A 27,390-nucleotide genomic window follows, 5' to 3' on the forward strand; every position below is an offset into this window, starting at 1 on the left:
ATAGGAAAAATCTTTAAAAATCTTCTTCTCAAGAACCACTAAGCCAGAAAAGCTGATTTTTACATGAAAACATTCTGACATAGTGCAGATTCAAGTTTGTTCAAATCATGGCCCCCAGGGATAAGATGGGGCCCCAAGGGGGGATCAAAGTTTTGCACACAAATATATAGGGAAAAACTTTAAAAATCTTCTTCTCAAGAACCACTAAGCCAGAAAAGCTGAGATTTACATGAAAGCTTCCTGACATAATGCAGATTCAAGTTTGTTCAAATCATGGGCCCCTGGGGTTGGATGGGGCCACAATAGGGGATCAAAGCTTTACATACAAATATATAGGAAAAATCTTTAAAAATCTTCTTCTCAAGAACCACTAAGCCAGAAAAGCTGATTTTTACATGAAAACTTTCTGACATAGTGTAGATTCAAATTTGCAAAGGGTAGTTTGGGCCATAATAGGGACCAAGGTTTTACATGCAAATATATATGGAAAGTCTTCAGATATGGGCCAAGGTGACTCAGGTGAGCGATGTGGCCCATGGGCCTCTTGTTTCAACAAGTTAGCGTAGATTTGATTTAGCGCATTCCTGAATTACTTTAAACATCTAGATTTACGGATGGCATTTAGCGATGTACTTGATTTAGCGGAAGCTGCGTTCCGACAAAGGCGCTAAATAGAATACACAGCCAAATGTAATACATTTACAGTATTTAGTTTGATCCATATAATTTCCCTAGTAATCTTGTTCTGTAAATAGTATTTTAAAATTGTTGTGATGTACTTAATCATACATGTTTACATGTACTTAAACACTGTGTTATCAAATTCTATCCATCAACTATTATCACTTCTGAATTACTTGGTCATATCCTTACTGAATGTTATTGTCATATTGCAAGGAGCTAAACCAGAATTGAAATTACATCCCGACATCTTCGAACCTTTCGCCAGAGCAGGCCTCAATCATATTTGTTCCACGGAGCACACCGGAATGGAAGAGAGAAATAACTACTTGGAAGTTCAAATATTCAAACCGAACGCTGTGACTGGTTTTAGATACTCAAACAGAATAGCAGAGACCGAAAAAATGCTGGATCCTACGAACAATATAACTTACATCAACATCACAGGAACGACTGCCCAGTTCCTTCTTGTGTCTGATTGGAAAACGAATGTGTCGTGTAACAACCCGGAAACGATAACATTTTTGCTGGACTTGACGATGGAGTTCAATAACGGGACTGTGAAATGTGTGCTGAAGGACGACGAGACAGTGCACTCTTCTGTGGAGTCACGCATAACAGTGATTCCTGGTAAGACATTTTCTATAATTTCATAACAATCTAGGAAGAATTTCAATCTCATTGATGACAGATTAGTTTGTACAAGGCCTATTGGTCTTTCTTTCTGTTGTTTGAATTGTAACGAAGAATTTATTTTAGGTAACTTTTGTGACGGATATGAGCACCAATCTATCAGAAAACATCCGAACAATGACTGCAATAGTTTTGTCGATTGTTCGGAAATCGGAGGGAAAATGTATGCCGTGGGAAATCAATGTCCTACTGGCCAATGCATGGACTTTACAAACAAATATTGTGTAACTTGTGACGGAAGTTTTACTTGCGAGGAAGTAACAACACCTGGTAAAAATGTTTTTTTTTTACTCCTAATTAACACTATTGGTAATGATAGCACATTTAATTTGACTTCGATTCAATTTTATAGTTTATTTCATGTGTAATTTCTTTTAAATGTTTAATATTAAGCTAGCACATGATCTACAATATGAAAAGAAATCTTACTTTGTGTTGATAACGTTCTTATCTATTTGTTGGTAATCATAAAATATAACTTTAAGGTGGAATAGCAGTCATAAAATTTAAAGGCAATCATATCATTTGAAGTGGGACGTAAATTCAAAATCAATGACAATAATATTCTAAACACATAATGATATTGATATATTCCAATTTACTGTAGATATCAAGGAAAACGCATCATTATTTCAAATAATTATGTTAAATAGTAGATGTTTAACAGTAAACTTGTATGCATAAGACCTCATTGTATCCATTTAGGGCCTACAACAATAATGACAACCCTACCCCCAGGAACACGCTGTGAGTGGGAATTTATTTTACATACATTTATATCAAATAGAAATGGCTTCAATGTTTTATTTCATATTATCCATGATGTTGTAGATCCCCATCAAATTGTAGAACTATTTCTGTGAAATGTTGCAAGAACTAAATGTTCATTAAAGGACAATATATATATATATATATATATATATATATATATAAAATCACAAGAAAGCATTATGAATTCGGCTTTCAAATATGGTCATATATCATCGCAACCAAATATTGACCAACGTCCTTTTGAGTCCTGTGTCTGCTGGGTATGAATAGGGCCTAATTTGACGTTAAATCTGATTTTCAGAATTACATTACTTTGATGAAAGATGTGTGTGAATATAACGCTTTTTTGCTATATATCCTATGTGTATCATGCATTATGTTTTCAACAATATCAGTGCAAAACGTTTGGTATACAAGACATTTATAACATTGCGGGTATTATAGATGTGTCCTGTAATGATTCCACCCACTCGGAGGGGACATCAGCCATCGTAAAATGTGTTGTCCTAGATAACACATTCGTCAGTCTAAACATCACATTCCTCCCAGAGTCAAGTCAAGGGAGTGAGGAAAAAATAGCGGGAATTCTTCCAGACGGCACGGTGCAATCTCAGTCCCGTACTGACATGGGCATATCCACCAACTTTGCTTCATCGCCTATGATTTTATCCATGACGTTCCATTCAGTAAATTGCAGTGGTAAAGGACGATATAGTATCACCGGCATGGGAACAGATTCATTGGTTGCCCTTTCTGTTGAAACATTTAGACTAAATGTTATCAGTAAGTTTATCATTTTGAGTTATCAGATTGATCAGGTCAATCAACAGTAATTAACAAGTATTTACATGTACAACGATGGGAGTAAATAATTGAATTAATTATTGAATACCAGAAGCATGTGTATTATATAACTTATACTGTGTAAGGCACAGGAATCAGTCAAGGTTGCATTACATTTCTAAATATAGATAACAATTCGTTCTCAATCACTGTAAATGTACAAAGTTTAGACGATATACTAGAACACACATGTAGTTACATGTGTGTCAGTGACAGTCATTTTCAGCATTTATCACAAGACAGCAATATTCATATAAAACCTCTCTCGTGGGGATCCGGGTTAGAATAGGTCCTCAGTACCGCTTGCATGTCGTAAGGGGCGACTTAATGGGGAGGTCCTTCAAATGAGACCGCGAATGAAGAGGCCCCGTGTCACAGTAGGTGTGGCCCGATAAAGATCCCTGCCTGCTCAAAGGCTGTAAGCGCCGAGGTTACAGAATCGTACAGACCTTCACAGGCAATATGACGTCTCCATAGGAGTGATAAAGTCTTCAGTGAGACAATAAACAATATACAACTAGCCAACTAACAAATAGAACTACAGTTATCATTCATAAAACATCTATATAAGAGATTTTGATATAGTGACTAGTCACTATATTTTTGTTTACGTCTAAGGCTTGGCGCGGTCATGACACGAACAGGGCTCCCGACCACGAAGAGAATGCTCTACCACTGACCTACCGCTGTCGGAAATTGCAACTAATTAAAGTTTCCTCGTATAATTGCGAGCTTTCATTTGAATTGAACAAAACTAGTTATAGATAAATGAACTTCTAAAGGCGAGTGATTTGTACCATGATTTTATAAAGGAATGTACCGCATTTCTTTTTAAACTAGTATTACTAGTGACCATAATATTTTATGTGATAGAATACTTTCTTAGTTACCGGTCGCGGTAGCTTAGTGCAGGTAGGGCGATCACTTTGCATCAAGAACCCTCCCTGGATTGGTCGTAATCATCATAGATAGGTAAGAAATTGTGACACTTTCGTTACGGCTGGTGACGTCTCTACATTGGTGAATTGTTTTTTGATATGACGTAAAATAATACATAAAACTTACTCAGTTACTTTACATTTGTCACAAGCTTTCTGGGATTGAACAAAAATAACCATTCTGACAACACATTTCAGCAGAAACACAATGAATACCATCATGTTGATGAAATAACAATTCTATTTCAGGAAATTAAGTTGGAAAAATCATATAATTTATTATATATGTAAGTTCAGTTCACTTCATTTTGTTAAACTATTTTTTTGATCATTTAAAAAAAAAATTTATTCTTGTCTTTGTGGAGTGCATATATCTTAAAACTTTAAAGCACATATGCTTTATTATAGTTTGTCCATTTACTAATTACTATTATTGTAAATCCTATATCACAATAAATACAGCGATATGTTAAAATCAAGTCTATTATTTAGCGTGAAATCACTTGATTTTGGGGTGACTAATTTTCGTGGATTGTCCAGATTTTACCCTTTCGTTGGGATGTAATTTCGTGGGTATGGTTTCGGTACATTGAATTATTATATTTGTGTATTTCGTTGTGGTTTGAAATTCCTGAGATAGGGGTAATCTGGAAATCCACGAAATCTAATAATTTTACAGTACTATAAAAATTAATTTTCAGGCAATCTGACAGCATTCAGTATAAACACGAGTCCAATTTACCAAGAGGGTTCACAGATTGAATTCAACTGTACAGCTACTCTAGATGAGTCTCACGCAGACATTAAAGCGTACTACAAAAGGCAATCAGAGAGCAGTTTTAACGAAATTGAGGGATCAACAGTTATCACTGGAAGAAACGACCCACACTGTCTTGTGAATGTCGTTTGGAAACCATCAAATCTTATGATAGCTGATGGAAGTTTCAATAATACCGACCTTAAATGTTCAATTATGCAATGGCCATTTGCAAATAAATTAAAGTCAATTACTGTTGGAACCGCAGGTATAGTATCGCATGGAAGTTTTTTTAAAATGATTTTTTAATTATTATTAAAACAACTGATATACAATAAACAGATTTACATCAGAAAAAAAAGTCAGCACATAGACTTGTACGTATTGCATCTCTAATTTAATACACTTACATGTTTTATGTGTCACTGAATTATAGGGACTTGCATATATTATACACAAGCACTATACATCAGACATAGACATACAGGTATTATACATATATTATACACAAGCACTATACATCAGACATAGATATACAAGTATTATACATATATTATACACAAGCACTATACATCAGACATAGATATACAAGTATTATACATATATTATACACAAGCACTATACATCAGACATAGATATACAAGTATTATACATATATTATACACAAGCACTATACATCAGACATAGATATACAAGTATTATACATATATTATACACAAACACTATACATCAGACATAGACACACAAGTATTATACATATATTATACACAAACACTATACATCAGACATAGACACACAAGTATTATACATATATTATACACAAACACTATATATCAGACATAGATATACAAGTATTATACATATATTATACACAAGCACTATACATCAGACATAGATATACAAGTATTATACACAAGCACTATACATCAGACATAGACATACAAGTATTATACATATATTATACACAAGCACTATACATCAGACATAGACACACAAGTATTATACATATATTATACACAAACACTATACATCAGACATAGACACACAAGTATTATACATATATTATACACAAGCACTATACATCAGACATAGACATACAGACATTATACATATATTATACACAAACACTATACATCAGACATAGACATACAGGTATTATACATATATTATACACAAGCACTATACATCAGACATAGACATACAGGCATTATACATATATTATACACAAACACTATACATCAGACATAGACATACAGGTATTATACATATATTATACACAAGCACTATACATCAGACATAGACACACAAGTATTATACATATATTATACACAAACACTATACATCAGACATAGACATACAGGTTTTATACATATATTATACACAAGCACTATACATCAGACATAGATATACAGGTATTATACATATATTATACACAAGCACTATACATCAGACATAGATATACAAGTATTATACATATATTATACACAATCACTATACATCAGACATAGATATACAAGTATTATACATATATTATACACAAGCACTATACATCAGACATAGATATACAAGTATTATACATATATTATACACAAACACTATACATCAGACATAGATATACAAGTATTATACATATATTATACACAAGCACTATACATCAGACACAAAAGTATTATACATATATTATACACAAACACTATACATCAGACATAGACATACAAGTATTATACATATATTATACACAATCACTATACATCAGACATACAAGTATTATACATATATTATACACAATCACTATACATCAGACATAGATATACAAGTATTATACATATATTATACACAAGCACTATACATCAGACACACAAGTATTATACATATATTATACACAAACACTATACATCAGACATAGATATACAAGTATTATACATATATTATACACAAGCACTATACATCAGACATAGATATACAAGTATTATACATATATTTACTTGTCTTCTAAGATTTACGTGTATGGTGCAACGTCGAAAATTAAGTATTAAACACACACATTCAAAGAAATACTTATAGGTTTATAATTATATGTTGCAAAAATGTACCACGTGATGATAGTAATGTTGGGATTAATTGAAAGGCCCCCATATGCAAAAGGATACACAATTTTTAATAGCTAGTCCATGAAAGTATCCTCTTGATCTTCAACTGGGGGCAGCCCCCCTCGGACGGTGGAATTATGATATTCAATCATAATACTCTCTAAGATTAATTACCATCTTTTTGAAAAAATGAAAATGCTTTGCATTTTCAGTAGCAAATAGTATTTCTGAATATTGTGAAATACATCCTTTAAAGTTGTATAAAAGTCCTTCAGATGTTTCATCAATATTTCTAAGTCTACAATACATTTTATATTTGTATATTTTTAGAGCTATAATCCAAAATATATTTTACAGTATACGTATTGTATTTATATCAAGGATCTTCTACAAATTAATCAGAAATGTGGTTGAGTGACCATATATATTTCTTTAAAGAGGTCATCCATAAAGTAGATGTATATTTGGATACCACACTGTCTTTGTCAGTATAAAAGATTCCAAATAATTCCTTCACCGGCATTGGTGCCGTCTCCATATAAGTGAAAAATTCCCGAGAGAGAGACATTAAACAATATACAACCAACCAACCAACCAACCAAATAATCAATTGATTTGTAAACATGAAAACTGCAAGCCTTCTATAAATCTGAAAAATGATGCAACTAGACTATTAGTACATTGTGCTTAAAGTAACCGTTACAAAACGAAATAGTTTGATAACTTTGTTTTGGAATCAGTCTTTCTGCGCAAAATGGTGTAAATAACGTATACTCAATCTCCCTTTTACAAGCGACTATCTCCGTCTCTGCACTCACTCTATTTCACAATTTTATAAAAACTAAAAATCTGCTTTTGATATTTCGACCTTTAATAAACATTTTATTAAAGTTAAATGTATTAAACGTTTGTATGTAATACTATGCATGATAAGGCTAACTTTCATTACCTTTTTACAGATGTCGCCTTTGATATGTACAAAATTGAAGCTAACATCAACAGCACGGTGTCTGCCAAATGCTTTGCAAGGAATGTGAATGCTGTAAAAGCGATTGTTATAAGAAGAGCTGACAATAACGCGACGGTCGCCAGTGTCTCTCTAACAAACACCCTTATCAACAGTATAGATGGAGTAGCGGTCAGTTACACAAACAACTCTTTGACGATGTCCATAGCAGCATTAAGTTGTTGGGATGAGGGATACTATACCTGCACCGTTGTAAAATCTGATGATGCAGAGACCAGTGCACCGGCGCAACTTCACATTCAACCAAAAAGTATTGGTGTCATTTCACTAGAAAGATATATAGCTATTAAAATATAATACTGAATATATCTAAGCTTATCTTAGTGGTGTTTTTATTTTGGAGTGTTTTGTGCTACTACATGTATGAGTTCTCTTATATTCTAAACGAAAATACATTAATACGAAATATATATGTATATATATGTACACCGCATTGATGTAGAACAATAAAAGGTGACTAAGGCATGGTTGTGCGGAAGTCAATAGTTTAAACAGTAGCACTAAAAGTTTGATTACTTCCTACAGCTCCACCCAAAAAGCAGTTATCGACATTGCGCCTCGATCCAGACATAAAAGAAAACAGTTACGACAGTGCCAAAGTACACACCTGTACCGGAGATGTAGGCTATCCAGTGAGCGAGGGATATTTATCAATAACAATTACTAACCCCGACACCAATGTTAGCTATGCATATGATAGAAAAGCAGTGACAGATGCCATGAAAACTCCCGAAGCACCGCCTCTTAAATTTAGAGTCAATTTTGCAACTGGACTAAGCATACTAATTGTAGAAGATGACGAAACAACTGATATCAACTGTACAAGGACGAGAATGATAAAGTTTTTATTGCAAGTTACGAGGGACTGGAATATGGCGAGGATTCGCTGCAGTGTTAAAACAGATAATGGTGAAATAAAGGAAACCGTAGTTGAAGATGAAATATACGTTATTCCAAGTAAGTAAAATGTATTATGGTAAATTACTTCATAATATACGAGTTTATCTGTAGGTTGTTTTAAATCATTCGTTTTTAATGTAACTCCATACTCGCATTATCATCTGATAAAAGTTTGAAACGTGTATTTATTTCAATTCATTAGAGTTAAAACTAATAAATTATCAAATAAAATATATAGGTCATCACACTTTTTAAGATGCGAGACATACATATAAAAAAATCATAGATCAATGTCAGAAAATAGTTATTTGCCTTCAATAGCATCATTAAAATTTTACAAAAACTGGTTAAAGCAATATGATAGTATTCATAATAATTTCATGAAACTGTTTCTTTACAAAACTATTCACAATTTCTGTAAAAATACGAAAAATCTATCGCATGATGAACTTAATAAAGGATTCAATGAAAACAAAGTCATTGCCCTTGATTTCAATATTTTGAAACATATTGATTATTCATATATAACTTAGACTTTTGAAGTATTTTATGTTTAACAAGATTTGTTTTACAATAACCATTGAAAAAGACTCCAACAAAATTTATGGTAATATCATGCACAAATCTAAATAAATCATTGATTTTGTAAAAATCTTCTGACGTCACAGGAGGGTGGAATTACTTTAACACTCGAAACTTGAAATGGAATAATTGTTTTTAACAATGTTACTCTAAATCTGTGTAGACTAATTGAATTTAACCAAGTTTACAGAACTAAAAGCCTCTGCATGTCATATTGAAATTTGTGCACATTTTGTATGCAAAAAGCCTCACTGAATTCAAACTTATTCGTATCAAATTAAGTAGTATGAAAGGTGAAGATAATGAACAGTGATCAATCTCATAACTACTATAAGGAATACAAAATGGAGAGTTGGGCAAACATGGGCCCCTGGGCCTACCAGAAATGGGAGCAGGTGTCCAAGAGGAGTAAGCATTCCTGTCGACCTGTCAAGCCCGCCGTGATCCCTATATCTTGATCAGGCAAACGGAGTAATCTGCAGTTAAAATCAGTTTGCCAAAAACAGCCTAAAAATTGGTATGAAACACGTCAGACAGCATTTGACCCAATGACAGGATGGTATAGTCTAATGATAAGATAGTAATATATCATGTAATATTTAACAGAAACAACTTTGGTTTTATATTCATCGTCAACTTCCCACATTTATGTAGCAATATTCCATTATCACCTGCATATGGTGTTTATATATCTCAACTGATTCGATATGCAAGAGCTTGTTCTGGGTATAGTCAGTTTTTAAATCGAGGTAAGCTACTGACAAACAAGTTGATGGTACAGGGATCGATTGAAGTCAGCATTTCGCAAATTCTATGCTCGTTATAACGATCTAGTTCGTCAATACAACCTTGCATTGGGTCAAATGCTGTCTGACGTGTTTCATACCGATTGTTAAGCCGTTCTTGGCACATTGATTTTGACTGCGGATAACTCCGTTTACCTGATCAGGATATGGGGCTCACGGCGGGTGTGACCGGTCAACAGGGGATGCTTACTCCTCCTAGGCACCTGATCCCACCTCTGGTGTGTCCAGGGGTCCGTGTTTGCCCAACTATCTATTTTGTATTGCTTGTAGGAGTTATGAGATTGATCACTGTTCGTTATCTTCACCTTGCATTCACAAAATTATGTATATTTGTTATAATATGGGTGAAACCTATTCAATGATTAACCTACTTCCATTGTTTTAGAGAGTATATGTGATGATACGAATGGAACAGATGCATACCGACCGCACGAAAAAATGGATGGATGCCACACTTATGTAAGATGTACTAATTACATACCAGCAGGCCAACGTTGTATTCCTGACTTGTGTTTTAACCATGAAACAAGGGTTTGTGATTGGTGCTATAATGTGAAGTGTGAATCGGAGATGACGACTACGACAGAAGGTAAATGTATTTGTCGATTTTTCGGTTCTAAAATGTCAAGTATCTGAGACATTTATCAAATTAGAATTGTATGTATCGTATCATGATATAGGACTTGCATTTAGATATTGTTAAAGAAATGTAGTTCCTTGAACACTTCTTTGTGAATCAATATTTGAGATGCAATTGTTGTATATTCCTCATGTTACGCGAGTACATGTACCTAATTTGACAACATTTTCATTTCTCTTGAATGTAATTTAGCATGATTGGTTTAATATAAAGGGCTTTTAGGCCACTTGAGTAAACTCAGGTGACTTATTGCAATTTTTTGTCGTCCGTCATCGTCCGTTAACAATTTAACATTTTAAACTTCTTGATAACTACCATTCCATATCTTTTCAAATTTGGTATGAAACATCATTGGGACAAGGGGGCATAACTTGTAAATATCAGGTCTCCTGAACCCCTAGGGCCTTCGAGGTAGGATAAAAAGTTCCAAAAATTGGAAATTTCATGATTCCCGTGTTAAAGACTCTGACTTCAATGCGTTGTCAAACTTGCTGTATATAGTGTATGAATGGTGAAAATAACGAACAGTGATCAATCTGATAACTTCAATAAAAAAAACATCGTCAAAACAAAGCATAAAGATAATTTGATTAAACACTTGAAACACAAATCTATTTTCATAATACATGTTTATCATTACATAGCGACCAGTTCAGATTTATTTCCCCCCCCCCCATAAAATATAACTCGTTAAACGCAAATCAATTCGCAAAATTAATTTATAAAGGGACAAAAAGTCCTCGCTGAGCAACTCATTGACAACAAAACTATTTTCAACCATTTCAAATTCATGGTAACATATATCTGGATAGAGATGTGTGGATCATAGACTGAGTTTTCCCCGTTATAATTATCATAATTAAACGTGACATTACAATGTACATTACAAGTGCTGGAAACAAGCTCCATATAGCAATAAATCCCGTGAGTGCAAATTCATTCTATAGAGCCACGCACTAACGGAGCAAAACAACGGTGTATGCCTGATATATATTTTTGCCTTTAAAGGAATGAAAACAACTACAAATGGTTACATTGCTTTGGTTGTACATTTCAAATTCTTTTCCAGGATCGACAGAATTAGCGACAACAACTATCCCTCCATCTAGTACTCCAGCATTGCTTTGTAAGCTATCCATAAAACAGTTTTCTATATTTACAATCAATAGTTATTATCATTGGTGGATGACAGGATTATAGCAGGCATTTTATATTTTAAAAAACCAGATTGTCGGAAGTAATTGATGTCAGTGAAGTTGGTATTGTTTTGAAAACTGACGTTTTCAAATATGTATGACCTTTCGAAATACTGAGATGCCAAAGGCTATAATTGCATTCTAAATATATAATATGTAAGCTGATACGAATATGATATACAGATTCCGTATTTACAGGTCCTTTACAATCCTGCACGTCAGATTCGGCATATGAAGGGGACACTGCTAGACTGTCATGTTCTATAAACATGTCTGCGTCATATACACAAATAACTGTCGCGAAAAAAGGTCAAGCTTTATTAGTGGTGTATCCAAACGGTACCATTGTCTTCAGTATCAGTGAATATGCCGACAAGTATAACTGGACTTTGGGCTCATCTTCCGTTTTCACAGTCAAGAACGCGTCATGTTCTGACAGATCAGAATATACATTCACGGTGGAGACTGATGACGGGAGGACCTGCTCTGAAAAACCGTCTTTTGATTTGAAAGGTAATATTCTAAAGCTTTGTGACTCTGTTTACTTTAGAGATATTTCATCTTTCGAGATTCATTATGAATATATATATATATATATATATATATATATATATATATATATATATAGATTTTTTTAAAATTACATATCCAATATGTTTACGAATACTTTGAGGAACACGCGAAAGACCTACAGTTATTACTATTAAGTACAATTTCAAAATCAAAGGTGATTTACTATTCCATATCTTGGATTAGCTGCAAATATGTAGCACTCTGGGAAAAATATGGGGATAGACCAGAGAGCTACAGATCCATCCCTTTTAAACAATACAACGTACTTTTTAAAACAATAATGTCTATGTAAAACTTATACGGTACCAATTTTGATGCACCAGATGCGCATTTCGACAAATCATGTCTCTTCAGTGATGCTCAACCGAAATGTTTGAAATCCGAAATAACAATGAAGTTTTCGAGCTATTATAGGGAAAAACAGTGTACCAAAAAAAGTGGAGCCAAATTCATCTAAGGATAAGAGCTATGCGTGAGGGAGGTAATCCTTAATTTTGAAATGAATTTTTAAATTTTATAACAGCAAATAAATATACACCCGTATTTTCAAGCTAGTAATGAAGTACTTAGCTACTGGGCTGTAGAGACCCTCGGGGACTAACAGTCCACCAGCAGAGGCCTCGACCCAGGGGTCATAATGTAAACAAATATCCCCACAGATATTTTAGTTAGATATTTTGAGTGATATTATTCCATATTATTTAAAAAGTCTTGTTTGAATAATTTTGAATATTGAATTTAATCCACGGTTTTCATTAATCTGGTCCCTTTCCCCGTCACTCTGTTTTGTGGGCGGGTACCAGATTAGGCTTTCACAGAATAGTAGGATTACTTTCCAATACTCAAGAACTTATTTTACATCGATGGAAGTGATATATTTTTCATTTTACATGTTTATAATAAATGAAGACCGAATATATACTTCTGATAGGATAATATTAATATATACGAAAAATCACAGGTGTTCGATAGCGAATAGCGAAGTATAAAAATAGAGTGGCGGGGATAGGGACCTGTCTAATGAAACCTATGTATTTAAACAACTATTTGTTTTTAAAAAATCAACTGGATTTATTTCATCTAAGATATTTAAATAAATTTTTCATGGGAATATTAGAGTACGAGTGTGAAAATGAATCGGGGTTGATTTGAGTGGCTACAGAGCTTGGCTACATGTACATCAACAAACGAAAATTAAAGCTGTGAGTTTTTGGGACGCATGGGGCTTTAATGAAAATTGGAAGGTATATTTGGGCACAGCCGTAGTGGGGAAATGTGTTAAAATATTTATAACACAATTTTGAGACGGAGATGGAAGAACACAACGGTATAAAGTATCAACTGTGCGCATTTCTTCTGCGCCGTAAATCGAAGATACTTTTTATAAGGGAAGGAGATGTTGGTCTATGGTCTGTCGCATTATTTCCCCAGAGAGCTACAGATCTGCAGCTAATCTCAATTGGGATATTGTACATTTACAATAATTAGATGCCACTAATAGTTAATTTTGTTATTATTTCTGGTTATATATCATAAGCCTTAACTTTAAGTAAATAAACTGTATGAACTTTTATTCAGTCAAACCAGCAACACCTACGTTAGCAATTGGTTACACGTGGGAAATTGGAAAAAACGAAAAGATTCACACTTGTTCAGGGGATGTTGGAAACCCTGCCGGAACATTGTCGCTTGAAATAAGAAACGGGACATCAGGAAATTATACATCATATACCCCCTCGCTTAGAGATGATAAGCCAAAGTTCCATGAAGAGAACTGTTCCAACACGCTAGATGTTGAGTTCTCAATTGATTTCACATCAACCGATCTCCAGGGACACTATATTCGTTGTGTTGCTGATAATCCACATACACTTCAGAGCTCGGACACTTCTCCTGCTTCCAATGCAGTGATGATCAACCCACTTCCTGGTAAGCTCAGTTTATGAAAATTTGCATAACAGTCTGATGTTTTGCATGAGTAAGGTTTGTTAACTTGTGTTAAAAATTACACAAAATTGTATACATGTAAGAAGAAAAAGAATTTTTTAATTCATTTTCTATATTGAGTTATTTTTCAGCAACTGGTGATTAAGCTATACATAAGACAAATACACCAAACTTTTAAATATGGTTCACGTTTCACAAACTGATTATTAAACACGCCTACGTGAATGAGACGCAAATGTGAGAAATATTGTAAATGAAAAATATCAGTCCATTAAATACATGTAAATGTTAACATTATGATTTATTTGATAAAGCAAGTTAAATAATGATTACTATTATGAAAATCTAAAATATGCGATTCATTTGTCCGGATGCTTTATTTATCCGGACAGTTTTGCTAGGGGAAAATGTCTGGATTAACGAAGCTTCACTGTATATGTACGTATATTATGACGCATCTAAATTACCCTGTATTCTGTAGTCACTGTTCTGAAATATATCTGCGAACACCAAAGTAGATGCGCCATGAAATGATAAAATGAACAATGTTTTGTGAAGCATTTAAATTTTCTTTGCAGTTAATCCATGTTTAGTTGATGGGCTTCATCCTTATCCAGGCGACTGCACTCGATATTTGAATTGTGCTACTAACATCACCAGAGTTAGTCATTGTGGTGCATTATGCTTTAGCCCAAACATTAGCACCTGTGAAACTGATTGTTCTCATTGTTAGCTGTGATTTTTGTGTCGCCCACACAGCAAGGTAGGCACTAAGGAATTACTTTCTTTGGAGTGCGAACTCTTTCTGACTGGCTGGCTGGAGTTGTTGGTACCTGTATGCGACACATGTAATCCCCAGAAACATTTTATGAATAATGTGATACAGAGAGAATGCATGCTACAATATACAAATATTTTTATGAATTTAGTGTTCGTTATTGCGTAACATGGATGAGCTTTACCAAGATTATATTATATTTTTCAATGTTAATCTGTTTAACAGATTTTTTTTGTAGAAACTATTTCATACTTTATCAGATTGTTATGCATATATAGATGTAATGGCGTTAATATTTTATGCACACAACAAGAAAATCCTCGAAATACAGATGTAACGTAATCTGTAAGGTGAAGATGAAAAATTGGTTTGCACATTGACTATATATATGAATAAATCATGCGAAACTTATTTTCTTTCTCTTTTTATTACAAATTTGCGGGAAAGATGTAGTCCCTCTTTGTCAATTGCTGAAAAGAGAGTATGTACATGTATAACAGTTCTATCAGGAAGAACTATCAGTTACGTACAACGTCAGAATATGGCCTGTAAAACATTGCAATATTATACAAATCTTGATTTATATTCGATAATCTTGATCATATGCGAAAATCTTGATATTCGATCAATCTTGATTTTTATTCGATTATCTTGTTACTCATATATATGCAAAAATCCTGATTGATATTCGGGAATCTTGATATTTATATACGAAAATTTTGATGTATATTCGATAATCTTTTAATTCTTATATGAAAATTTTGATATCTATTTTTATTCACATTCGATAAATCATGATTTATATTCGATAATCTTGATATTCATATCCGATAAGTTTTGACTTGTATTCCATAATTTCGTTATTCATATTCGATAAAACTTTATTTATATTTGACAATCTTGATATTGATGTGCAAACGTTTAATTTGCTAGTATATTCGATAATCCTGATATTTATACGCGAAAATTTTGATTTACATACGGTAAATCTTGATTTATATTCGATAATCTTATTATTTATGTTCGATAAATTGAAGAAGATTGTCGGATATAAATAAAAATTTATAAAATACAAGGAACAAAATTATAGAATATAAATAATGATTTATCACATATATAAATCAAATTTTCGTTCATAAATATAGAGATTACGGAATATGCATAAAAATATTACATATAAATATCAAAATTATCGAATATACATCAAGATTTTCTCATATCGATGTCAGAATTATCGAATATAAATCCAGCTTTTGTATAGGAATAACAAGATTGCTGAATATAAATCAAGATTTCTGCATATAGATCAAAATTTGTAAAATATTGCAACGTTTTACACGCCAAGATAGTATAATGGAGGTGTTTTACATTTTGTTGTTTACAGATTAATAAAAAAGTAAATCCCTTTTATTAGTCATGAATGTCTACAGAAAAATCCTTTGAATATAAGCAAACAATTTAATAACACTATAAAACCTTCGCTTTTTGGCTATTTAGTAGTGTAACATATCATTTGAAAACATCTAAAGTTCCTAATTGTTAACATAAAGGAAGCCGCTAGTGTATATTTCTCATAACCTTTATGACGTATAGCATGTATATCAGGTCCCGGTTGGTGCTCTTCACGTGTACGTGTATTTTCTTATGATCCACGCTGAGTATCTTCTATATAAATGTACTAGACTTGCTCAAGTCTCTATGTTGTTTCTATATTTCGTCCAAATTTTACTGTAGTTTCAGAAATCTAAATATCTGCTCTCTACATTACTTAAATATCACCAACATAAAATGGTTTTGAAAGTTAAAATGATTTTTGTAGAATATGCAGGACTAAAGAATGCAATCCAACAAAGACAAGTTCTTATACAAGACAATGCAAGAACTACAAAACCACTTTTGCCTATTCCCTTTACTATTTCAACATATTTCAAAGATAAAAAAGGTTGTAAAGATATGTATAAGCAATTGATAAGCCATAAAGCAACCAAAATGAAATCTATATCAAAATGGGAAGAAACAGAAGGTTTTTCAGAGCTAGAATGGACAAATTCATTTGAACTTCCTTTTAAAACAACTCAAGAATCTAAATTGCAATGGATACAGTTTCAAATCTTGCACACACTATTTGTATGTAACTATTATTTACATCAACTTAGAATTGTTGATTCCCCAATTTGCACATTTTGCAAGAGGGATTTTGAAACTATTGATCACATATTTGTAGAATGTCCATGTGGGAAAGAGATCTGGTATGGAATTGAAGAATGGCTTTGCGAAAAACTGGACAGGCATATTAGTTTTCATAGACAAGCAATTCTTTTTGGAAAATTTGCTAATAAGAATATACACAAGGTGGAAAATTTGATAATTCTGATGATAAAGCAGTATATTTATATCAGTAAATTCTCAAGTATATGTAAATGAAGTATAGATGCATCCAAAAAAATTATCACTGATAGAATTACAGTTGAAAAACTTTTGTTGTTGAAAAACTGAAGGTATAGGAAGTTTGAGAGATACTGGCAAACTATTTATGATAAATTGGTTGTATTAGTGTATTAAAAAGTTTTTTTTACCTTAAGATTGTGTTCCATGTCCCGCTTTGTTTTATGTGTTCTTTCTTTCTTTCTTTCTTTCTCTCTCTTTATATTTACGAAAATGTCTTTTGCACATGAATATTGGTGGTATTATTGTGTAGTTAAATTACATGTATGTATATAATGTGAATGTCAAATAAAAAATCAAACAATAAAAAAAAAATCACCAACATATGTTTGGCATTATTAAAACGTGTTAAAGAGAGCACCGATTATTAAATATAGTGACTTGAGCAAGTCTAATCTTCTATATGACCTGCATCACATTACAAAGATACACCCTTGTGTCTTTCACTAACAGATGGAATCCCTTTTTAGTCAATTATTACTTACATTGTATGTAAATGATATACCACCTTTGCATGTAAAGGATACAAAAATGATATGTTGTCTTTATATTAACAATAGTAATATAGAAGTGTTGGATTATGATCTTAACCCTAATCTCGAAATAGAGAGATGGTGCTTTCAGAACCACGTGTTATTAAGGTATTCAATGTACGACTATAGCAAAAGGATAATGAACAATTTTGAAGGATTTAAATCAACATAAATGTTTATTGTTAAATAATGATGAAAGTGAGGTAGATGAAATTCACATAACTGGTACATGATTAGAATCCGTCTCATTGCACTTGAGACTTTTTTGAAGAGTTATCTGCCCTTTGTAAAATATGAAAAATCTAATTTTCTAAAAATGTGTGTGGTGAATGATTAATTTTATTTCATATTTTCATAAAGAGAAAGTGGGCAATTAGATTTTGAAACGCAGTTCGCAGTTCACTATTCGCAATTCAATAGCGAACTACATTCTAGAACGCAGTTCACAATTCAAATTTCTATATGCATAAAACAACACCACACTGGAATTATAAGGATGGGGTGCCAGTTACCAACCCCAACCACTGTGAAGAAATGGCGATGGTAATCTCTCTAGTTACGGAGATCCGCCCCTCCAATTTTTATGCATAACGCATTACACTTAGTGAATAAACATCGGGTTCGGAATCATCGAAAACCCCTACCCAGGGGACTGAAATTTTTATGGTAGGGTGTCAGTGGTCCTTTTCCACCACTGTGAAGAAATGGTGATGTTACTCTCTTTAGTTTTGGAGATCCGCTCCTCCGACATTTTTAAATAACGCATTACACTTAGTGAATGAACATCGGGTTCGGAATTATCGAAGACCCCTACTCCAGGGACTGAAATTTTTATGGTAGAATATTAGTGGTCCTGTTCCACCACTGTGAAGAAATGGTGATGTTACTCTCTCTAGTTACGGAGATCCGCTCCTCCAATTTTTATGCATAGATGTAACGCATTACACTTAGCGAATAAACATCGGGTTCGGAATCATCGAAGACCCCTACTCAGGGGACTGAAATTTTTGTGGTAGGGTGTTAGTGGTCCTCGTCCACCACTGTGAAAAAATGGTGATGTTACTCTTTTTAGTTACGGAGATCCGCCCCTCCAAGTTTTATGCATAACGCATTACACTTAGTGAATAAACATCGGGTTCGGAATCATCGAAGACCCCTATTCCGGGGACTGAAATTTTTATGGTAGAATATTAGTGGTACTGTTCCACCACTGTGAAGAAATGGTGATGCTACTCTCTCTAGTTACGGAGATCCGCTCCTCCAAGTTTTATGCATAACGCATTACACTTAGTGAATAAACATCGGGTTCGGAATCATCGAAGACCCCTACCCCAGGGACTGAAATTTTTGTAGTAGGGTATTAGTGGTCTTCTCCCACCACTGTGAAGAAATGGTGATGTTACTCTCTCTAGTTACGGAGATCCACTCCTCCAATTTTTATGCATAACGCATTACACTTAGTGAATAAACATCGGGTTCGGAATCATCGAAGACCCCTACCCGGGGGACTGAAAATTTTTGTGGTAGGGTGTTAGTGGTCCTCTCCCACCACTGTGAAGAAATGTTGATGTTACTCATTCTAGTTATGGAGATCCGCCCTTCCGATATTTTTAAATGACGCATTACACTTAGTGAATAAACATCGGGTTCGGAATTATCGAAGACCCCTACCCCTGGAACTGAATTTTTTGTGGTAGGGTATCAGTGGTCCTCTCCCACCACTGTGAAGAAATGGTGATGTTACTCTCTCTAGTTACGGAGATCTGCCCCTCCAAGTTTTATGCACAACGCATTACACTTAGTGAATAAACATCGGGTTCGGAATCACCGAAGACCCCTACCCAGGGGACTGAAATTTTTGTGGTAGGGTATTGGTAGTCCTCTCCCACCTCTGTGAAGAAATTGTGATGTTACTCTTTCTAGTTACCGGTATCCGCTATAGACAAAAATGATTTGACGATTTGCATTTTACTTACTTCTATTTATATTTCCTGATCTTGTAGACAGATTTATTAACAATACCATGGTATTGTTGTTATTTTTATTTCTTTCTGATTATTTACCCATTCCATTTCATTTTGATATATTTTATTTCCCCATTTTTCTTTCTTTACATGTTGAATGTTTCGTCTGATCAAGGTTAGGACTGCCCCCCCCCCCCCCTTCTAAAACGATGTTACGTGTCTAGCCTACATGTACATGTAGCTATCGATCTCCCTCTCAATCAAAAATAAAACAAGAGGTACTGTGAGCACTGCTCATTAAGAATACCCCCCGCTTACCCCAATCTCCCAAAGGGTGTTGTTAATAGGTATAAATTACCTCTTTCCTGAGTGTAAAAATATGGTATGCCTTTGTAGAAGAAAAGGAAGATATAGTCTGAACACAAATCCATGGCATAAACCTATAATTTTGACCTTGATATCAAAGGTCAAGGTCATAAAGAGGTTATGAATGTACATGACACATAGTCTCATGGTGATACACCCATGTCTTATGGTATGACTATGTCAAAACCCTATAGTCACTTTTGACTTTGAGGTCAAAGTTCAAGGTCATGTAGAGGTCATGAAGGTACCCGACACATCGTCTCATGGTGATACAGTCATGTGTCAAATATGGTATGCCTATGTCAAAGAACGAAGAAGTCATGGCCCTGACACGAATCCATTGTAAAAACCTTTAATTTTGACCTTGAGGTCAAGGTCATATAGAGGTCATGAAGGTACATAACACATCGTCTCATGGTGATACACTCATGTGTCAAATATGATATGCCTATGTCAAAGAACAAAGAAGTCATGGCCCCGACACGAATCCATTGTAAAAACCTTTAATTTTGACCTTGAGGCCAAGGTCATATAGAGGTCATGAAGGTACATGACACATTGTATCATGGTGATACACTAATGTGTCAAATATGGTATGCCTATGTCAAAGAACAAAGACGTTATGGCCCGGACATGAATCCGTTGTAAAAAAAAAAAAACCCTTTAATTTTGACCTTGAGGTCAAGGTCATATAGAGGTCATGAAGGTACTCGACACATCGTCTCATGGTGATCCACCTGTGTGCCAAATATGGTATGCCTAAGTCAAAGAATAAAAAAGTTTCGGTCCGGACACGAATCTGCACAGACAGACGGACGGACGGACAGACAGACAGACAGAGTGATTCCTATATACCACCCTGAACTTCGTTCGGGGGGTATAATAAGTTCAAAAGCTATAATATAACTTCATTTGATTTACTATATAATTATTCTATTTACCTCCATAATACATGTTTATGCAAGCGGACTATGTAGGCACCCCCCCCCCCCCCCTCCCCCAATCTTCGATAGCCAAGAATATTCGTCCACAAAGGCACAGTTGACCCAACACCCATGGCTAGTAAAGATTAAGTTTATTACCGGTGTCGGGTGTTGTAACCGGCCAAAAATTAGTACGTTTGTTTCAGAAGACGGACAATATTGCTTTGAAAAATAAATTAATTTAAACATGCTTCCCATAGACTTCAATGTTAATTGCTAGTTGAAATAAATTAAGCAGTAAATAAAATTTCCAAACTTCCTACGGTGGATTATCTTTATTTGATGAACCCTTCAAAATGATACCATGATTACAAAAGTCCCACCATCCATGTACTCGATATGAAATATGGTTGTTATACATTGAATACCTTTAGTGAAGAAAAAACCCAAAATGTTTGTTATTGGGTACTCATAAAAGAAATGCTAAATTAGGGTATCAGAACCTGAACAAAACTGGTATGAATATAACAATCGAAAGTATGGAGTCCGGAAAAAACTCTTGGTATACAGTTAATTTTAATTGTATCAACTTTAACTTGTTTACATTACGCAAGATTAAAACACGGACAGATTGGCAGACAGACAAGTCAGTAAAGCACCTGTAAAATGAATAACTTCCTTATATATACATAATATATACTCAAAGATTGAATCAAATATGTTAAATGATTTTAAAGATATACATGTACTATGGACAATGACAACACCCCCTCAAAATGAAAAAATAGTACCTAACGTCTTTGAATGTTCAAAACATATCAGTCAAAATAGCAGGTGCACAACTTCTAGCACTGTTTGTTATCTTCACCTTTCATAAGATTTACATAAAGCTTTAATCAAATCAGTTCCTCAGGGACTGGTTCACGATTTTTGATAAAAATATTTTTCATTTTTTATGTTAAACATCAGAAATATAACTCGTTTAATGTTGACAGCCAAATTTTTGACCTTCTGCATACAAGGATGAAAGCAATATTTTAGCCTTAAATATGTGTTATGTAAACAAAGACTCCCAAGTTCAGATAGATGAACTCCATCGTTAACAAACAATCCGCTAGAATCCCAAGATATCTCGGGATAGCTGATATAGAAACCATTGTTCACAACGAACAATTTGCTCATAAAACTGTTAATTCTTTTGACTGCAATCTTTTGAGACTTAACATTTTTGCTGTAACGCCATGAAAATCTTGGAAGAATATGAGACCAACCAAGGAGGGTGTTTGGAAGCTCAGACCGAATCCTTTGAAATGTTTCTTTCATCCTCAATCGAAGTTCGAGTAAAGGCACATTACCAATATCATTACCCCCAGAGTGAATTATTAAAATTTCAGGCAATGATTCATACCTCCTTAGTAACTGAATGCGAGGGAACAATTTTTTCCAAGTTGGACCACCCTTGCCCTGCCAAAGGATGTGATAATTTAGACGTCTAAGTCCCAGATGTGATTTTTCAGTTGAGAGGCTAGCTCGTTGGAATGCCCGCTTGATAATGGATGAACCAACTATCCATATACTTTTTTCTTGACCTATGTGATAAAATATATTCTACTAAGTCCTAATATAAGTTTTATAAGCATTTGAAATCCATCTACCTTTTTTCATTATTTCGGATTCAGAATGCCCTTTTGAAAAACTGTCCGATGCAGCTCCAATTCGGAAAGAGTGGGAAGTGTAACGTGAATTTGAAAGACCTAAATTATTTATTGCTTTATTAAGGACTGATGTAAATTGATAACGGGTAAGTGGACTGTCGTCTACATGAACAAAAAGCTGACCATTAATTTTTGGTCTGACAGACAAATATCTTTGTAAATGAAAAAGAGGGCAAATAACTGTAATATCTGACTCGTTCAACTGAATTAACGATCCTTTTCCTGATTGGTCAGTTTTGGAATATGGAACTGTTATCTTTAATAATTTCTTATTCAGTGACTGGTCAAATAAAATTTGTATGTGGTTAATGCCAATAACATGGCGAATGTCGCGTGTATTACTGCATGTAAATTCACCGACTCTCAAAAAGGCATGATATGCTAAGGAAAAGGCCGAGCAAAATAAATATGTTTCAAAATTAGAGGAACACACTAAACTTGAACTTGACATGAGGTTTTTCAAAATATTTTCAGTAATAGGCAAACGACGGTCAATTGTTTTGCGGGAACGTTTTATACCCTCTAGTAGTTTTCTAATCATGAAACATTGTGTATAGTCGTTGGTGCCTATCAGTTTGCACTTAAAACTTATACCAGCTAAATAAGATGATATAGTGCTGTACGCTAAATTGCGAAGTGATAAGTGAGCAATGAATATGCAAGGTGAAGATAACGAACAGTGATCAATCTCATAACTCCTACAAGCAATACAAAATAGATAGTTGGGCAAACACGGACCCCTGGACACACCAGAGGTGGGATCAGGTGCCTAGGAGGAGTAAGCATCCCCTGTTGACCGGTCACACCCGCCGTGAGCCCCATATCCTGATCAGGTAAACGGAGTTATCCGCAGTCAAAATCAGTCTGCCAAGAACGGCTTAACAATCGGTATGAAACACGTCAGACAGCATTTGACCCAATGCGAGGTCGTATTGACGAACGAGATCGTTATAACGACCATAGAATTTGCGAAATGTTGACTTCAATCGAGACTGTTGAAATCCCTGTACCATCAACTTGTTTGTCAGTAGATTACCTCGATTTAAAAACTGACTATACCCAGAACAAGCTCTTGCATATCGAATTAGTTGAGATATATAAACACCATATGCAGGTGATAATGGAATATTGCTACAGAGGGGAGGTCCCCAAATTTCCTCTAAACCGTAGTCCTTCCTGAAACTAGAAAATAACTTTAAACTATTGGAATACAGTAGTTTTGTGTTTGGGGCAATAGATTCAAGTGTTAAATGCTCTATTTCAGCTCTAATATCATCTTCGTGAAATCTTCTGGGATCGGTATAGGATTTTGGTCCGCTTCTGGTGCAAGAGACCGGAATCTTTCCCACTGTTTTCGAGAAATAGAATCAGCGATTGAATTATTGCAACCACAAATATGCTTTGCTTTAAAATACATATTATTAACCATTGAATGGAGCACTAGAGGGCGCACTAATTCCATAACTCTTTTAGATTTTGATGTCTTTTTATTCAGAATCGATACTAAAGCAATGTTGTCGGTATGAAACATTATCTTATTTTGGAAATGGTTTTTGAATAACAGAACTGCCAAAACTATTGGAACTAATTCTAAGAAAGTAATATCAAATATTATATCTGAATCCTGCCATTGTGTAGGCCACTGAAAATATGCCCAATGGCCTTGTAAATAAACGTCACAGCCAAGATGAGCATTACCCGCACTATCTGTATATAAATGAAGTTCAAAATTTGAAAACCAATTAACTTCCAAAAAATTGAAACTATCGTTGAATTGTTCGAGGAAATTTAACCAAACCCGTAGGTCGCTCTTCATACCAGCATTGACCCTTATAAAATGAGACGAATGTCTAATACCACACATGGCATCGCAGAAACGGCGATTAAAGGCATGGGCTGAGGGAATGGCTTTGGCGCAAAAATTCAAGGAACCAACTAAGGACTGTAGATCTTTTAATGTTATTTTGGATTTAGCCAAAATTGTTTCAATAGATTCCTTAAGTGCAATGGGTTTTTTCCTCTGTTATACTTATAACCATTTTCCCTGTGTCTATTTCTATACCAAGATAAACCAATGAACTTTTAGGACCAACGGTTTTTTCCTCCGCCAGCGAAATTCCAAATTCACGACAAGTATTCTGAAAGTTTGACATTATTAATTTACAGCCCTCGAATTCTTTAGCAGCGAAAATAAAATCATCTAAGTAATGGTTTATTGTTTTTAGGCCTGTTTTTGTGATTGTTACACACTGTAAAAAATGGGCAAATTTTTCCCAAAGGGCACAACTTGCAGAACAGCCCATAGGTAAGCACATATCGTAATAAAACTTGTTATCAAATTTAAAACCTAATAACTCATGATCAGAGGGATGTATTGGTAATAAACGAAATGCTGATTTGACATCCATTTTTGCAAGAAGGGAGTTTTTACCTAATGCTGCAATCATTTCTAATACCTCGTCAAACGGTGTGTAATGAACCGTACAATATTCCGTATCGATAAAATCGTTTACACTATTTTCTTCTGGAAATGATAAATGATGTATTAAACGCCAACCCCCATCTTTTTTAACCACAATACCTATAGGTGATATTCTAAAATTTTGTAGGGGAAGTTGATCAAAAGGACCTGCAACTCGACCTAAAGCGACTTCCTTGTCTATTTTTTGCTTAACTTCCACTGGATGTTGCCAAGTTGATATTAAATTGGTACATGTTGATGCAAAACGAGAGCCTAAATATTTTATTTTAAAGCCATATGTAAAGCCTTCCCTTAATTCATTAGCGTCTGAAGTTTTATGATAAATAGAAAGGTAAGTCTCCATATTACATGTATGTACATTAATTGGTGTTGTTCCAGTATTTCTGAAAGTTTGCTGACTGTGGTTTTTTCCATGAGCGACGAAAAAGGCTAGGAGAGGACTTGTCCTGGTTATTAGACACAATAGATCTGTTTGAATTTTGATTTGTTACTTGACATTTTGTAGCAGGGTGCTTACCAGAACACTTCAAACAAATATGACTATATTGACAGTAAGGACGAACACAAAAACCTTTGTTATTGAAATCAAAACATCCCTTTTGTTGGGATGTCTGTTGTCTAGGTACATTTGAAGAATTTACGTACAATAGCCACAACTCTTGGTCGATTTTGTTCCAGGGAATACAAACATTTCTTGCCTTCTTAAGACGAAATTGTCTGTCATATTCCCTCCAACCAAATCCCGTTGACCGACCAGCTGCGGCTTTTACATTTGCCATATATTTAAGCATTTGCTGGGATTGATCAGAATGAGCAACTAAGTATATGCTCATGAAAATAAAAAAATGCATCTAACCATGCTTGAATGTCGAGTATTTTGTTTTGACTAACTGGTTTGACAGATAACTGACCATTACTTCAGACAATTTTGTTTTCTTGATTGTTGACTAGATGCCTATCTAGTAAACTGTACAATTCAATAAATTCACCTTTAAAGATATTCTGTTTTGTAACTTGAGGTACGTGCGCACCTAATTCATCGTCCACGCTTAAAATTGCATTTTTTATTTCTAAACATGGCTCTAAATTGTTTGATTCCACGCTTAAAGGAACTATACTAGTACCTTCATTTGGAACAGGCTGTTTTGGATTGATTAAAACATCTATCCGTTGTTCTACATCGGGATTTGCGGTCGATACGCTGCTTGAAGGTCCAGATTTTTCTGATGTTTCTGGTTCGTTCCTTGAGGATGAAAGGACGCTGTCTTGTCTCTGAGTAATAATGGTTTGGATCGCCTGCTTTAACTCGGGTAAAATTAATTCAGATACTGATGAGGCCACTTCCTTGATGCTTACACCTGCATTGGCTACAGCGGTCGGTGTAGATTGAACTTTCAGCTTTTTTACTGGCATACGTGATTTCCCTGTAAATTTCCTTTTTTCCTTCAAAGGCCGAGGTTCAGCAGAATGAGAAGATTGCCGGGGCTGCATTTTACCAATAAAGCTGGGTTTATTTTATTTAAACTTCAAAATTCAAATCGATTTTCTAATAAACAGTCTTTACGCCCAGCTGATTTGTGAAGTATGTTTACAACCGTTGTACGAAACGTGACGTAATGAAAGTCAAAGTATGACGACACAATGCTCAAACATAGAGTAATTTTCTATGAGTTTTATTGGGTTCAAGAGCGATTGAGTTTTTCATTGCTTATAATAATATGATTTATTTTGTAAGGAAAA

General features: G+C 34.3%; 2 protein-coding genes across 2 annotated transcripts in view; one reads left to right on the forward strand and one right to left on the reverse strand.

Annotated features, from left to right (window-relative positions):
* The window catches only part of LOC130050302 (serine-rich adhesin for platelets-like), a 42,034-nt gene extending 26,401 nt beyond the window's left edge, over positions 1 to 15,633 (forward strand). Inside the window, exons 14-25 of the mRNA XM_056149982.1 lie at positions 898 to 1,311; positions 1,441 to 1,644; positions 2,080 to 2,121; positions 2,590 to 2,928; positions 4,628 to 4,951; positions 7,733 to 8,050; positions 8,326 to 8,757; positions 10,474 to 10,677; positions 11,798 to 11,854; positions 12,123 to 12,437; positions 14,076 to 14,426; positions 15,023 to 15,633. Coding sequence (XP_056005957.1) covers positions 898 to 1,311; positions 1,441 to 1,644; positions 2,080 to 2,121; positions 2,590 to 2,928; positions 4,628 to 4,951; positions 7,733 to 8,050; positions 8,326 to 8,757; positions 10,474 to 10,677; positions 11,798 to 11,854; positions 12,123 to 12,437; positions 14,076 to 14,426; positions 15,023 to 15,177 — 3,155 coding nt within the window. The 3' untranslated portion in view covers positions 15,178 to 15,633. The remainder of the gene's footprint in view (positions 1 to 897; positions 1,312 to 1,440; positions 1,645 to 2,079; positions 2,122 to 2,589; positions 2,929 to 4,627; positions 4,952 to 7,732; positions 8,051 to 8,325; positions 8,758 to 10,473; positions 10,678 to 11,797; positions 11,855 to 12,122; positions 12,438 to 14,075; positions 14,427 to 15,022) is intronic.
* A 94-nt stretch (positions 15,634 to 15,727) lies between these two features.
* On the reverse strand, positions 15,728 to 27,141 carry LOC130050491 (uncharacterized). Its single transcript, XM_056150684.1, has 3 exons — positions 26,775 to 27,141; positions 22,524 to 23,042; positions 15,728 to 15,768 (listed from the first exon to the last, which is right to left on the reverse strand). The coding sequence occupies exons 1-3, from the start codon at positions 27,139 to 27,141 to the stop codon at positions 15,728 to 15,730; spliced, it is 927 nt and encodes a 308-aa protein (XP_056006659.1).
* Between the last annotated feature and the right edge of the window lie 249 nt (positions 27,142 to 27,390).

Source organism: Ostrea edulis, chromosome 9, assembly GCF_947568905.1.
Source record: "Ostrea edulis chromosome 9, xbOstEdul1.1, whole genome shotgun sequence".
In the NCBI taxonomy this organism is placed as follows: Eukaryota; Metazoa; Mollusca; class Bivalvia; order Ostreida; family Ostreidae; genus Ostrea; species Ostrea edulis.

Excerpts from the sequence above, each read along its gene's own strand:
- LOC130050491 (XM_056150684.1), bottom strand. The coding sequence starts at position 27,141 with ATGCAGCCCCGGCAATCTTCTCATTCTGCTGAACCTCGGCCTTTGAAG. Across the intron at positions 23,043-26,774 it reads ACAGCCTGTTCCAAATGAAG|GTCAAGAAAAAAGTATATGG; the intron begins GTACTAGTATAG and ends TTTATCACATAG. Across the intron at positions 15,769-22,523 it reads TCATCTATCTGAACTTGGGA|GCCATATTCTGACGTTGTAC; the intron begins GTCTTTGTTTAC and ends AATGTTTTACAG.